This window comes from Cynocephalus volans, chromosome 8, assembly GCF_027409185.1.
Source record: "Cynocephalus volans isolate mCynVol1 chromosome 8, mCynVol1.pri, whole genome shotgun sequence".
NCBI classification, from domain to species: Eukaryota; Metazoa; Chordata; class Mammalia; order Dermoptera; family Cynocephalidae; genus Cynocephalus; species Cynocephalus volans.
In genome coordinates, this window is record NC_084467.1 from 56,095,167 (window position 1) to 56,110,882 (window position 15,716).

At 34.0% G+C, this 15,716-nt stretch overlaps 1 protein-coding gene across 2 annotated transcripts in view; it reads left to right on the top strand.

Annotated features, from left to right (window-relative positions):
- LEPR (leptin receptor) overlaps positions 1 to 12,790 on the top strand; it is an 83,543-nt gene extending 70,753 nt beyond the window's left edge. Inside the window, exon 18 of one of the 2 annotated variants that reach the window (XM_063105114.1) lies at positions 11,963 to 12,790. In XM_063105114.1, the coding sequence (XP_062961184.1) occupies positions 11,963 to 12,790 (828 nt within the window). Of the gene's footprint in view, positions 1 to 9,215; positions 9,234 to 11,962 lie in introns of those variants that run through there. The other variant, XM_063105115.1, reaches the window with a different exon arrangement.
- The last annotated feature ends 2,926 nt before the right edge of the window (positions 12,791 to 15,716 follow it).

Genomic DNA, 15,716 nt, shown 5'->3' on the forward strand with positions numbered 1-15,716 from the left:
CTTTAAACATTTTTAAGATTTAAAAGTTCTTCAATTCATTTTAATATGAGTCTGTTTAATCTATTATATATTCTCATAAATAGCAAGAAGCAGGGATTTGAAACCAGGAGAAAATAAAATTCCGTAGGTAGTTTATCATATGAGAGTTGCCAATATACATATCTTGCTTCTGCGTTATAGTACATAATAAAATAAATATTTGAATATTAAAGGTCAAATTTGATGAAGAACGGATACACTTTTTTTGCTATAAACTGATTGTCCATAGGCAAAAGGCTGGAATCAATATTTTTAATCTCTATAATTGTCCCCATAATTATTTAAATAAATTCAAAAATTATATAAATAATCTTATTTTCAAAAACTACAATTTGAAAAATGCAATTGTCATAATAAAACTTTATGGTTATTTATGCAGTCCCAATCAAACAAAAGTACTTTATGAGGGAGTCAACTATCATACAATAATTTGTACTTCAATAATAGAATATTTCAGAAAGCTCTAGAGTTTAATGAATATTTTATTAATACTCATAACTTCTCTTGAAGCAAGGTTGGCTTTCTACCCATAAAACTGGAAAAACAGGATTTAGTCTTTATGTCAAAATGATTTTTTGAACAATATTTGGAGGTTATGGAGTCTCAATTATTCCATCTTTATCATTAGTCATTTGTTAAAAGTTTTCAGTCGTTTTCTTTTGGCTACAAGATAAAATGTTAGTACTCAACAGCCTCTCTCTACAATCTGTTATCAATTTACATGTCCAATTTTTTCTGTCCTTGGGCTTTGATTATACTTTACTGTTCCCTTCCACAAGATCTTGCTCTAGGCCTTTCTTTCCTCAAGCCTTCCTTTGACAAAGGTAGTTTAGAAGAATTTCTACCCCCTTTAAGTTCCTAGAGCATTTTTTGTTTAATTATTGTGGGTAGTGCTCTGAGTTCAAGGACTGTGCTGTATCTGTCACAAATATTTGTGGAACTCCTCCTGCTATGTGCAAGGTATTATTGTAAGGATTCATTAAATCATTGCCGGTAATTCATAATAATAGTGTCCATTTATTTATGTGGAAATCATTGAGATTTTTACTTCCATTCTCAGCATCTCAGTTTCCTCTCCTGTAAAATAATGTTTCTAGGATTCACCTTATTGTTTTAGGGATTACAGAAGCTGGTACTTGTGAGGTTGTAAGCTGTCAGTAAATACTAGTTATTACTATTTTACATATTTTACATTATTATTATTCTTTTAGTTACCCCATGGGATAAATATTATTATCTCCACTTTAGAGAAGAGAAAACTGAAGCCTATTGCTGTTAGGTAACTTTTTTTAGAGCCGGGATTAGTTTACCAATTTGTCTGACTTTGGAGCCTGTTCTAATAGCAGCTGTTCTCTATAGCACTGGCTTTCAATTTTATTTATTTATTGATTGATTTTTGAACATGACCCACAGTGAGAAAAACATTTTATCTTCCAACCTAATACACACGTACATATAGATAGATATGCAAAAACCAAAATGAAAAATGCACAGAACAGTTTTACTATATTAAGATTCTGTTTCACTTGAAATAGAGCATTTTTAAGATTCTATTTCACTTGTTAAAAATGCTGGTTTTAAGGTTCTATTTCATTTGTTAAAAATCCTATGAGTTTCAATTAGAAAAACACTGCTCTATAGTTTATCAATGAATGAATAAATAAGTAGTAATGTAGATATAATGAATAAAGTAAAAGACTGAATTGTAATCTTTCAAAAGAAAAACAATGCCTTGTCTTCAGAAGAGGCAACAATGTAGTTTTACATATAAATTATTCTTTTTATATATAGAAACTTATTCTTTTTAAATTACAGAAATTTCACTTTGCCTGAATCTAACCAGCGACGCACTATACACTCCTCAGCTGTGTTGTTACTCACCATAAGCCATTGGAGTCTCCTTTCATTAAAACGGAGTTGCTGATTTTTTTCAACTAATAAAATATTTATTCCTCTTCTTTATCTTCCATTATGAATTCATACAGTAATGTTTTTATAGTTATGGTGATATTTTAGGCATAAATAGATAGATAGATATGTCATTGATTCATTTGCTCAACAAGCACAAAGTGAGTATTTATATGTAAGGCTAAGCTATTGCTACACCCTGGGAGAACAGATTTTTGACAAATTCTCCTTATAGCCTAAGAAATAAAACTGGAGTCAGAGAAGAGTGGCTGAGTTGAAAGTTGAACAGGAAGAACTTGTCTCCTTTTGCCTCGCTAAAATAGTTTATTCCTTTCTTTAAAAATTTCATTCATATATTCATTTCATCCATTTAGAATATTACTGAATACCTATCCTATGCCAGTCACTATGCTATGCTCTGGGATTATAATGTTGAGAAAAACACTGTATTCTCCTGGAGTGTACAGTCTGGTGGGGAAGATAAGCATCAATCAATTCATCATGGAAATAATCTTACAATCATAAACTACATGCTGTGAAAGACGAGGACCCAGTGTGCAAAGAGCTTATAATATGGAGACCTGGCTTACTGTGTGGGGTGGAAGTGAGCAGATGAAGTTAAAAAAAAAAAAGTGATATTTGAGTTAAGATTTGGTAGATGAATAGTCATTAACTAAGTTTTGTGATGGAGGTACAGAGTTTAGGCAAAAGCACCTGCAAATACAAGGGTGTGTAGTAGGAAGGACCAGAGCACATTCACAAACTGGAACAGGGGGACTACAGACAGAGAGTGGGAAATTATTTTCTTAAATATGAAGACATTTTTTGTCAAAAAAAAAAACACCACAATAAAACACAAAAACTAAGTGCCTATGTAAATAAAAATTTTAAAACTTCCTTATATACATATATATTAATTCAAGGAATGACTTACTGTTGCTTAAAAAGAAGCTAAAACATTCAGGTTAAGCTCTGAAATCTTCCTGGTAAACCACCATGAAAATGGTTTTTAAGTATTTACCAGGGCAAGGAAATGATCAGGCCCACCTCAGCAAAATGCAGTGTGAACCTGCACCAAATTATTTTTCTTTATTCCAGAAAATTTCTGGCACAAAAGAGCTACTAAATGGATGTAGGTTGAGTCAGTAAATATTTGTAGATGACATACTACTGCACTGTCTGACCTACGCTCCCTGAAGATGAGTGTAATGCCACAGCAGATCATCTGACAGACATTATATACAAGTAGATTGAAATGTCATCACATTTTTTCAGGTCCTGGTTAATTAAAGAAATGTGAAGAATTTTTAAGATACAGTGGGTGTGAATCTTGTAAGACTGACTTCTTTTTTTTAACCTCTGCAATTATTTGATTTTCGAATCTTATGATATATTTTTTAAGCATAACTAACCCACAAGATGCTTAGGTTATTACTACAGCTTAACAGGTGCATAAATAACACTATTAGGAATAAATCAGGTTTTGGAACTTTCAGAAGGAGAGAACAGACATATAGGCACTAGAGGTGGGAAAGGGTTAGGGGAAGAGGGGTTATTAGGGAGTAATTGGGTAAGGGACACAAAGAATAATTATTATTTATAATGAACATGCTAATAATATTGATTTGGTCATCACATATTGCATGCAAATACTAATAGTCAACTCTGCACACCATAAATATGTATAATCAATTATGTTTCAATTCAAAAAATAAATTTAAAAAATACAATTCAAATACAAATAAAGTTTTTTTTTTTTTTTTTTTTTTTTTTCTGACCAGTAAGGGGACCATAACCCCTGGCTCGGTGTGGTCTACACCACGCTCAGCCAGTGAGTGCACTGGCCATCCTTATATAGGATCTGAACCTGTGGCCTCGGCGCTATCAGCGCTGCACTCTCCCAAGTGAACCACGGGGCCAGCTCAAATAAAGTATTTTTTAAAGGAAGTAATTTTTTATGTAAGGTATTTTCCTTAATTTGTTCTCCAAATTCAGATTTTTTGGACATCGATTATTATGAAAGTGCTCTATCCCTGTAATCTCTAGACATCCAACCTGATTTCTGAGTTCTTCCCTAAAATTAATCTATTGCACTTTTGAAACTATCATTCTCCTTCCCTTTGGTTTATATTAAATCTAAACCCATAGTGAACCTACAAATATGCAAATCAAATATGAAAAAAGGCCAATATTTTGAGATCTTTCCAAAGGAAAAATAAGAACCAAACATTTATTTAAAACTATTATATGCCAGACATTGCTAATAACAATAGGGTGATGCCATATGCAATTAAAAATAATCCTGCCAATATAATTTTCCCCAGACTTCTTTCTTTTGCGTGTTCCACTTCCTATTCCTCTTTAAAATCAATTTTTCAGATAATATAAATACATTAAAATTGCATAATATAAAAACATGTTGTACTAATACAATATCTAAAAAATTTTCATATTTGCCTTATATATTTTTATTATTATTTTATTAAAGCATAATTGATTATACCTATTTGGGGCACAGAGCTGAATATCAGTACCCATGTCCGATGTGTGATGATCACATCAGGATAATTAGCGTGTTCCTATTACAAAACGTAATCATTCCTTGCATCCATTAAACAATTTCTCACCAAACCCGCTCCCTCTCTCTCCTCCTTTCCCACCTGTAGTAAACTACCATATGATCCAGCAATCTCACTCCTGGGTATGTACCCAAAAGAATGGAAATCATCATGTTGAAGGGATACCTGCCTTATTTTGTTTATAAATAAAAACTCCAGATGAAGTTTGTCCTACTCATTCCTCTCACTATTTCCAGTCCCTCCTTCCCTTCCTAGAGGAACCCACGTTGAAGAATATATGTATTATGTGTTTGTCTAGTTCGTGCTTATTCACTGTCCTACATGAACGTGTGTATCCATGACCAATGAACAGTAATCCTTGGGGTACTGGTAATCGTAATGTTAACATACCTTCCACATCATTCTGAAATTACTTTTCTCTCAGCATTGTGTTTTGAGCTCTCTCCATGTTGACCTAGTAGATTTAGTTCACCCATTTGGACTGGTTCATGGTATTCCATCCTATGAATATAGCACAGTTTGTTTATACATTCCCTTACTGGTAGATATTTAAGGTGTTTAAACCCTTGTTTTCTATTTATCACAAATACTGCTACAGGAAGCATGATTGTCTGTGTCTCCTTGCTCTCATACAGTATATGCCTTCATATTTCCTATTTAAAACTTTTTTTGAAAAAAAGTATATGTGCATGATTTAGTAATGAAATAGTATGGAAGAATATTGCAAAGTATAGACTTCTCCTCCACCCCTCCTACCCTTAGTCTTGCTCTCCAAATGCCACTACTTTTAACCATCTGGCTTTTGATTTTTGTGGCAGGTCACCTTTATATTTCTGAAAATACTGCACGTGTGCTACTATGAAATGTAGACATTATCTGTTGATCTCTGGCTATGATGGGAATTTACTCATACATATACTTTTCCTTCCCTTCCCCTTTCCTCATGCCCCTACCACATATTGTCTTGTCACATTTTTCAGTTCCTTGAGTAATCACCCCTGTGACCTCAGAAAAATCTGCTTAATTTCCATTTATTGTTCTATCAAATGGAGACTGTTTCTTGAAGCTCCCCCACCTTTTTTTGTAACAAGAATATCAGCACGTTTACCCTTCTGTCCAATTCTCCCTCCACTTTCCAGTCTCTGTAAACTATAACTTTAAACTTTCACTTAGGTCACGGTCAATAACATGTACTATGCTCTAATTCATCTATGAGTTCATTTTTAAAAATAGAAAACCAATAAACTGAATTTACTTTGTTATGATTATGTAAATATCGTTCCTTGCTGAACCAAGTATTATAATGGGATTACATTTCTTGGTAGATCCAATGTCAAAGGGGAATATTTACAAAAGATATTAGAAACATTTCACCTGTTTATTAAAATTGTGTCAAATTTTAGTCGGCTTTATTTTTTCATTTTTATTCTTTTTCTTGGAGTTTCTAATCGCCCCTCTCTTCCTCCTTCCATCTTCCTCTTCCTCCCTTCCTCCCCTCTTTCTTTCTCTCCTGTGTGTTGGTATAAGCTACTTTATCTGATCCTGATCTTCACTGGAGACATTGTCCTAGTGTATTCTGTTCAGGAAACCCTCTGTTCTCCTACTTCAGTCTAGATTAGGCCTTTTCTAAAATTGCCGCAAGACATCACTGAACTTTCCCTTAACTGGTTTCTAGGCAATACTGTTTCCTGGATTCCTTTTCTTCCTCTCTGCTAACTGCATCCTTAAGTAACCTCCTAAGAAATGTTGTGTGATAAGCCTGAGTCTCTGAATGCCTCAAATTCCCTTCATTCTACCTTCCTTGATTGGTAGTTTGGTGGGGTATCAATTTCTAGGTTGAAAAGCCTTTCCAAGAGAACTTTGAAGCAATTTCTGCCCTGTCATCTAGGATCCAGTGTTGCTTCTGGAAGTCAGATGCCACTGGGATTCTACTCCTCACTTGTTACGTGCGATTTTCTTTCTTTTAAAATATTCTCCCCATTTTTGTTGCCATGAAATTGCAGTGATGAATCTAAGTTAGTTCTTTTTTATTTACTTGGCTATCACTTAAAGAGAGAGACTTTCAATTCCCTGCCTCCCATCAACTCTAAGAACTTGACGTTATTTCTTTGATCATTTCCTCTCCTCTCGTTTCTTTGATTCTCTCTTTCTAGAACTTGTATTTGTTGGATGTGCATAGCTCTTCTACATTTTTTATCTCTTATGTGATATTTTTTGGTTTTTTGTTTTACATTTTGAGACCTTGCCATTCTTCTATTTGGAGACCCTATTCTTCTAGTGCTTCTGTTGGACTTTTATTACTATTACATTTGTAAATTTCCAAGTATTCTTTTTCAGGGTATTCTGTTCTGGTTTTGTGCAAGCAATATTTGCTTAATAGAAATTATTATTTCTATTTTATTAAGAATATTGCTTAGTAGAAATACCAATTAAAGGATTTTTCTTTGTTTGTTTTAAAGATCCCCTTGTCTTCTCTTCCCTGAAATCTGCTTCTGCTAGGTCATGTTTTCCTCTTGTTTATCTTGGCCTTCCTTTCCTTATTGCAGACTTCCCCTTTGTTTTCCTTTCATGCTTAGGGATGAAACAGTAGACAGACTGACTGGGAGCCCAGTGCATGTAGACAGGGATTGTTGCTCCAGTGAGTAGACAAGGCTCTGGCCAGATGAGGAAGAATGTCCTCGGAGACAGTAATATCACGTGGCTGCTCTCTTCCCCCCAGACGAGTCCTTAGTGCTTTTGAGAACAAACCCTCAATTGGGTGTGGAAGGTAGTTTTTACATGCGGGCTCTTCCATGCTTGGCACAGAGCTTCCATTCCTTGCACAGAACTTCCATAAGGCCCTGGTTTTCAGCCTCAAGTCTCCTGTGTTTTTACCTGCCATTTCTTCACCCACCATTTTCAGTGGACTTAACAGGGAAAAGTGACTTTCTCTTCAGCTGAAGCCCACTCTGGATATATTCTGGTCTTCAGCTTCCTTGGCTCATTTTCTTTGGTCTACCCTTTTCCAGTGGTTTTCCATATTTTAGAAATGAATTAAAATTATTCATTTCCTGTTAGCCCTCTCAGGTCATCTTGTTTGTTGTGGATCTGTATTTTATTTATTCACGAACTTTCATTCTAGCAGAATCTCTACGGAGATGAGAGAGAAGCATAAATGTTCGATCTGCCATCTTGAATTGGAATACTCCTCTACACCGTTTCTCTTTATACTTTAAAAATCAGAATCTTAAACAAAGATTGAATTCTTGCATTAGGAACATGTATTGTAGTGGCTCAATAGCCTGGCTTTCTTCTAATTCATATTTCATGGTGTAAAAGACTATTACTTTTCTCAATTTGTACCTTTTTTCTTTAGTATTTTTGCCTCATTATTTTTTCTTCTAAATCCAAATCATCTGGATTTCCCCCCTTCAATATGTTTTAAGCTTTTGATTCATTTTTAATTTGTTCCATTTCTTCTCATTCTTTATTTATTTTACAATATTTTTCTCATCCTTTGAATTTTTTTCTCATCCAATCTTGCTCCTTTGTCTACATTTATGTCAGTTGTCACAGGAGCGTACTACACTTAACAACTCACTTTAGGAGGATTAAAGCAACACCAAATGGATTTTTTCCATGGGATCTAAAGATTATCCTAGATTCCTCAGCCTGCCCTAGGCCTCCAAAAAAGCAGCTCAGCAATCCACTCGTTCGCAGAACACCATCCTTGCATACCTGGATCAGAAGCATCCTTGAAATTTCTAAAGTGGCTTCACAAACATGTGGAAGAGCTGCCACGGTTCTGAGTTAGAAGTTCTGTTTAGAAGTAGCGATCTCCTCTACACCCTTAAGTGCATATTACTGGGCCTACAAGAGTATATTTTACTCCCTTAAATATGACTTCAGTTTTATTCATTTTCTTGTTCCTTGTATAGCCTTCAGGTTATGAGGAACCAGGAGAGTGTTTGAATCAATCAGCTCCATTCTAGCACAGCAAGTAGTAAAAGGAAAACCAAGAATATGGTCTTCTGCCTGTTTGTGTTCAGGACAACTTTTCATCTTCCATTGTGTCATAGAAAGATTGCTGGACTAAAAAAAGAGCTAAGTCAAGGTCCTCATTCTGCTCTAATTAGCTGTGTAACCTTGAGCAAATAATCTTGGTGGGTCTCCATTGCTTTGTCTAAAAAAGGGAGAGAGAGATTTGGACCAGATGATTTCTTAGGTATTTTTCCTAGATTAAAAAAATTCCGTAATGATGGTTCTGTGGTTCTGTTCTTCTTTACCATTTCAGGTCTCCATTCTCTTTATTTTTTAATTTTTCTTTTCACTGCACTACACTTTTTCTTGTTCCAAACTCTCCAATATTGGTATTGTTCCCCTCCACCCCTGCCCCCCCCTTTTAAAAATTTTTCAGGCTCTTTGTTCTCTTCTTTTACTTGTCATTTTTCTATAGTTTTTCCTTTTCTGGCATAATTAAAACCAGCCTTGCAGTGTGATATTAAAGCATCCATTAAGACAGTGGGAGCAATCACCTTAGTTCAAAATTTTACCCTTTCTCTAAAAGGATGCATTACTGTAATATAGCATAAGAATTTATAGTCCAGAAGCTGTGCTTGACAGAAAATGCTTTTGAAATCTTATATAATTTGCTTTTGAGTGATTTTTTTTTATTTTGCTTTCTTATTTTGTTTTATTTTATCTAAACAGAGAACGGACATTCTTTGAAGTCTAATCTGATCACTACAGATGAACCCAATGTACCAACTTCCCAACAGTCTGTAGAGTATTAGAAGATTTTTACATTTTGAAGAAGGGAAGCAAATCTAAAAAAGATTTGGTTGAACTATTGAGAACCAACAGATGGTGGATTATGTTGATTTAGAACTTAAAACAGATGTGTAAATTTGAGGGCAAGATATAGGTTTGAGTCCAGTTCAGTTTGGATGTATCATTAATTTTCAGGTCACCTAAAGTTTAAACATAATATTCATGATTTCTGGATTTCGATATATCATTTTTCTGGTCGCAAAGCATTTTAAAAATTATGACTGTTGCTGTCATTACATGTCTATGAAAAATAATCAAATATATAGTAGACAATGCTGTAACTAGATGAACTCTAAAACTGCAACTTCTGACACATTGCTTTGCAAATACAATGACTCTAAGTACCAAATTCCATGAAAGTATTTAGCTTATATTTTGTGTTCAAATTTTTCCATCTTAGATTCTTTTATAGACATAGCCTATCAATTGACCCATTTGGGTGTTCCTTTGAATGTTTTGTAGCTTTTATGTATCTAACTTTTGTCAATCTGGGAATTTTGATTTTCAATTGCCTTGAAAATGGCTTAAGTTCTGATTTTAATATTTCATTTCAAAGAAAGCCAGAAGTTGTGGTTTATGCTGGTCACAGGACAGTGGGAATTCCAGTTCCTATCAGGATGGCCCTACATACCCAGGTCAGATTGACCAGATCAGGAAAGAACAGCAGCCTCTGGTTCAGCATCCTTGTGAAATGCTTACCTAAATTTAATTTTTTACTAAACCATCCAAGACTTCTGGCACGGAGAGAAGTGGGCAATGATGTAAGAAAGGGAGACTCTTCGGAGCATTTACAAATAGTTCATGGTGAAAACAGGACTTCTTGACCTGAAAAAAGACCGCTTCCTAGTCCTATGAATTTAGCATACTGAATGTGCTGTGTTGCTCACATTCAAACTAAACCAAAGGCCCTGTTTGATGAACCCAAATAATATTCAAATTTAGGATATATGTAGATCACTTATATTTAGATGTTATTCATGGTTTTATTTGAATATAAAAAAACCCCACTAAAAAACAGGAAGTAAAGGTTTTGGAGTTCATCCTTAAAGAAACATAACATTTCTGACTTAAAGGCAATTATAGAATGCTTTGCACTATTGTTAAGTCTAATCATTTAATCATTTAAATTTTAACACAATTTAATGTGTATATAGTAGCAACCTTAAGAAAAATCAAAACAAATGGGAAGTATTTGAAGGAAATCATAAATCTATAGATTTCTGTTAGAAATAAAATAGGTATAGGAACAGTTTTCTCTTCATATATTATGTTTGTGGAATAAGAGAAAAAGTTGTATTAACACAGTATTTGTCATTATGCAGTATTTTATTACTATATAAGTCTATTCCATAATTATTATATTTAGTGTTTGGTATATTTATTCTTCTATGATTTGAATCACTAGTATATTTCACTTAAGAGATCAAAACTATGCTAAGTAAATTGTATTTTTATATGAAATATGCTTGCCATTATGAAGAACAGCTGGGTATACTATTATTTCAGGCAATAACTCTGAATTCATTCTATTAGTTTAAAAATTGTAAAATTTAAAAGTTAAATTACATGAACATTTTCTATAGCACTTAATTTAGTTGTGTTAATTTTTCTATGTGATGTGTACACAGTATTTTTTATTTTGCATCTATTTTTTCAGTGTGTTTACATTGTATGAATTGAACATTTTGCACACAGATTCTTGATTTGTAGCTTCTTGATAGGACTTTTATTGTGATGTAACCATTGCTCCTATAAAAAATATGATGTACATTTGTCTTGTGTATTTGTCTTCATTCCACATGTCCGATAGTATATATTTTTATATAAAGTTATTAATAAGAAATAGTCATTTACGAGTCTGTGATCATCTCTTTAACCATCATTGTTTTTGACAAATAGGTATTATTAGTTCTTATTCTTAGACAGTCTCAAGCAAATACTCAGTATTACATAAGGCAGATAAGTTCTTAATAGTCAGTCACAATTATTTTACCTTTGCACCATATCTTATGTCATAAAATAGTTACTTTAACTGTCTTTGGACAACTTGCTGTTCCCATTTGATTTTATTTCAACTACTTTTTCCATTTGGGACTTAAATTTTTAGTTTGTGGAAATGTAGTTTTCTATAAAATATTAGGAATTCTTCAGAAGGTAGTGTTTTCCAATTACAGTAACCAATCTTTATAGAGAGGCAAGCACTTGCAGACACTATCAAATTAACCAGGGAACCTCAAAAAATTCGTCTACAAATAGAATTAAAAGATAATGTGAATATTTCCATGTTTTTGAAGTACTCATATTTCTACCCACAACACCATGAAAAAAGTGTTGAGTACATTTTTGCAGATGAAGAAACTGAAAGGCAGAGAGGTTAATGTACTTGCTCATGGTTATAGAATTAGAAGAACCCAAACCTAAGTCTGTCTTGTTCCACTTTTAAACATGATCTTAAACTGCTTGTCCCTTCAGATTTTTGATAAATCCGTTTTAGTGCAAAACTAGTTAATTTGTGGTTGATTTATCTCCTTTATTACTAACCTTACACACCTCCACTTCTGCAAGCATGATGTAATGAAGCAAAAATGTAAATGTAATTGAGCATTAAAATGTGTCTTTTCTTTTAGCCAGAAACGTTTGAGCATCTTTTTATCAAGCATACAGAATCAGTGACCTTTGGTCCTCTTCTGTTGGAGCCTGAAATCATTTCAGAAGATATCAGTTTTGATACACCATGGAAAAGTAAAGACGAGATGGTGCCAGCAACTATGGTCTCTCTACTTTTGACAGCTCCAGATCTTGGAGAGGGTTCTATCTGTATTAGTGACCAATGTGACAGTGCTAGCTTCTCTGAGGCTGAGAGCACCGAGGTAACCTGTGAAGATGAAAACTGGAGACAACCCTCAGTTAAATATGCCACGCTGATTGGCAACTCCAAAGCAAGTGAAACTGATGAAGAGCAAGGGCTTATGAACAGTTCAGTCGGCAAGTGCTTCTCTTGTCAAAATTCTCCATTGAAGGATTCTTTCCTGAATAGCTCATGGAAGATAGAGACCCGGGCGTTTTTTATATTATCAGATCAGCATCCCAGCATAATTTCACCACACCTTTCATTCTCAGAAGGATTGGACGAACTTTTGATATTGAAGGGAAATTTCCCTGAAGAAAATAATGATCAAAAGTCTGTCTATTATTCAGGGGTAACTTCAATCAAAAAAAGAGAGAGTGCTGTGTTTTTGACTGACGCGTCACGAGTGTTGTGCCCGTTCCCAGCCCGCTGTTTATTCACTGACATCAGGATCCTCCAGGACAGTTGCTCACACTTTGCAGAAAATAATTTCAATTTAGGATCTTCTGGTAAGAAGACTTTTGTATCTTACATGCCTCAGTTTCAAACTTGTTCCACTCAGACCCATAAGATAATGGAAAACAAGATGTGTGACCTAACTGTGTAACTTCATTCAAGAAACCTTCAGATTTGTGTTATAGAGGGTCATCTGAAGTGCAATACATTCCTTTACAGTTGTGGATGGGGGAGAGAAAAGAAAATGGTCAGAGTCAAATTTGAAAATGATTGTTCCAGTGTTTCACGATGTCTGACTTTTCTCTCTCAGTAATATACAAAAAACGTGGGAAAGCCTTCCTGAGCCTAGCAATGGAGATGGATTTTCTAATGATTTTATTAACAAGCTGCACTAGGAAGGTCTCTTGTTTCTAGCTAGATGTAAGCCTAACGAATACCATCTTTTGTGAACAAAAGACCTGTATAGGAAGAGCTAATCTTCTGTATTACACCTACATCTGAAGAAGGCTTTGAACTATCATTTGTGAGATTTAATTGTTGTTTCTGGGGTATGTTTGTTTTACCTTGAGCTGCCTTTGTTTTGCACTAATTAACACACACACATACAAATTCATACTTAATAGATACCCTTGTGCATTTTGAGAGTGTGATGTATCTGTATTTTGTGCTAACCAACTGTGTGATTTGAAGTGGGCACTTCACCAGATGTTGAAGATAATTAGAGTATTTAGCGCTGGTCCAAGGGGTTATGCTTGTGAAGACTAACAAGTAAGCCGATCATTAGGTACCAAATCTATGATACGTACCGTAGAATGGAACCACCTTTTAGAATGGCAATACCCAAACTAGTATTTTCATTCAACACAAGCACTTCTGAAAACATAATGTCAGTTTTAACTCGTCTTCCCAAAAGTTGAAACCATCACTTTCTGATATAGTTAGATTGTGAAATGTCCCTGTATATCACTCTGGAATCATTGCCTTTCCCATCCTCACTTGCATGTGCACTGTTTTTTCCTCACTTACTGAGCATTCTCACCAAGCAACTGTGCTAATACTTTACATGCTTTAACTGAATTAATTATTGAAATAATTGTGTGAGACATGTATTATTATTATTGTATTCCTTTTAAAGATTAGGAGATCAATTAATTTGCCCAAAGTCACAGAGTTAGTGGATGATGGAACCAGAATTCAGATTTAAACCCAATATTTTTAATGCTAATGATTATGTTTTAACCTATACCTTATATTGCCATTCATTAAAGAAAAAAAGCCTGACTTAAAAACAAGAAAAATTAAGTGAGAACTACACAGATCTCATCCTTGCCTTTAAAGATTTAAGATTAATGCAGAAGTTTATTATTTATTTCAGCTTTTGGTATGACAAGAAAACTAAAAACATATTGGGTAACAAACTAAATTAAGAAAACTGCATATATAGATGTACAATGGCAAGAAATAAGAAGTTCAAGATATCAGTATCATCAAAATAAATACTATAGTGCTCAAAAACATGCCTGCAGGTTGCTAAACATCATCAGAATTTTATACCTAGACTGAGGCAGGATTCTGCTGATTTTACTGTTACACTAAAAGAATCCCTACATTCCGTCTCTATTCCAGTTGTAGCCATATAAATTGAGCAGTTCTAAACAATGGGAAAGACCCAGACACCAATTGATAGATATTTTTTCACACTCATGATTATTTACTACTCAGAAATCAATAAAGCTGTTTCATGTCGTAAGTATTGTTAAGATGTATCAGGATCTCATGTACTCAACTGAAGCACCTCTTACAAGAAAAAAATAAAGGGCCTATACCAACTCACTAATTAGTGAGGTAGGAAAACTTAATTCTATGCAAAGATAAAGGGAGCAGTATTTTTTTTTTTAAACTGATTTGTAAATGAATTTAGCGATTCAAAAACAGAGAAATTATTACACGTATGGAAATTTTGGTAAAATTACTATTATTTTAAGTACATGCTTATAGAATATAGAGATTTAACTGAAGGTATGGTATTAATGAAATGGAAAATTAAACTTTGCCCCACTCTGCATTAGCCACTGAGCATGTTCACTGAGACACAACATTTTCTTGTGGTTTGGGACCTAGAACAACCGGAAAGAGAACCTGGTTGATGTTCCACTTAGCCCAGGAATGCACCATGCTGTGTGTACACTGGAGTAAATTCAGGAATCTCAGGACCACTATCATGCTGGGGGTCTGAGTAAAAGGAATTTAGTGACAGCACATTAACCTGAGGTCATTGATACCGTCTGGTGCAGCTTCAGTTCAAAAAACAAGCAAGCAAACAAACAATCAAGCAGTTCAGAAATATTGATATTCCAAGACACTTTCTTTCATGGAAAGGGCTGAACCGGTAGTGTTTGGCCTATTGGTATATACAGATTTAGATCATATTTATTGTCAGTGTGCTTGAGTTCTGATTTCCACTTTTGAAAGTTTATTTCACTATATATATTATTATATTTTATTATGTATTTACTAATTTATAATAATTTATTATAAAATTTATTAGAATATTATATATTATTAAAATTGAGAGGAAATTTAGGGTATTTTATACTTCATAATGGTCAGATACTCTCCATTTCTTCCTAAGGCTCCTATAAAAAAATTTAAGGGAGTGAGGAAGTGGAATACAGGCTATGGACTTTTAAACATGATAAATCTGAAATTTTGAATATTTCATTTAAAGGCCTTATATTGCAACACAAACTACTAATCAGTCTCTTTAAATCTGAATTTCATGAAAAGAAACTCAGAAATTAATAATTTGAACTATGGATTCAAGTTTAAACATATTGTTTGAAGATAAATTATTTATCAGAGTTAGCAGGATGGTAGATTTCCTAGCTTAAAACTGCCAAGAGCATATATGAAAAAATTGAGGCACACAACTGAGAATAAGGGACTCTTGTTGGAGAACTATGTCCCACTTAGAGATAAGCTGCATACTGACAAGCAGAATAGGAACAGATATTCTTTTCCTTTTAAACCTGGTCTTTGAGTAGCAAAAGGACTTGGATGAAGTTCCCAAACCAGTG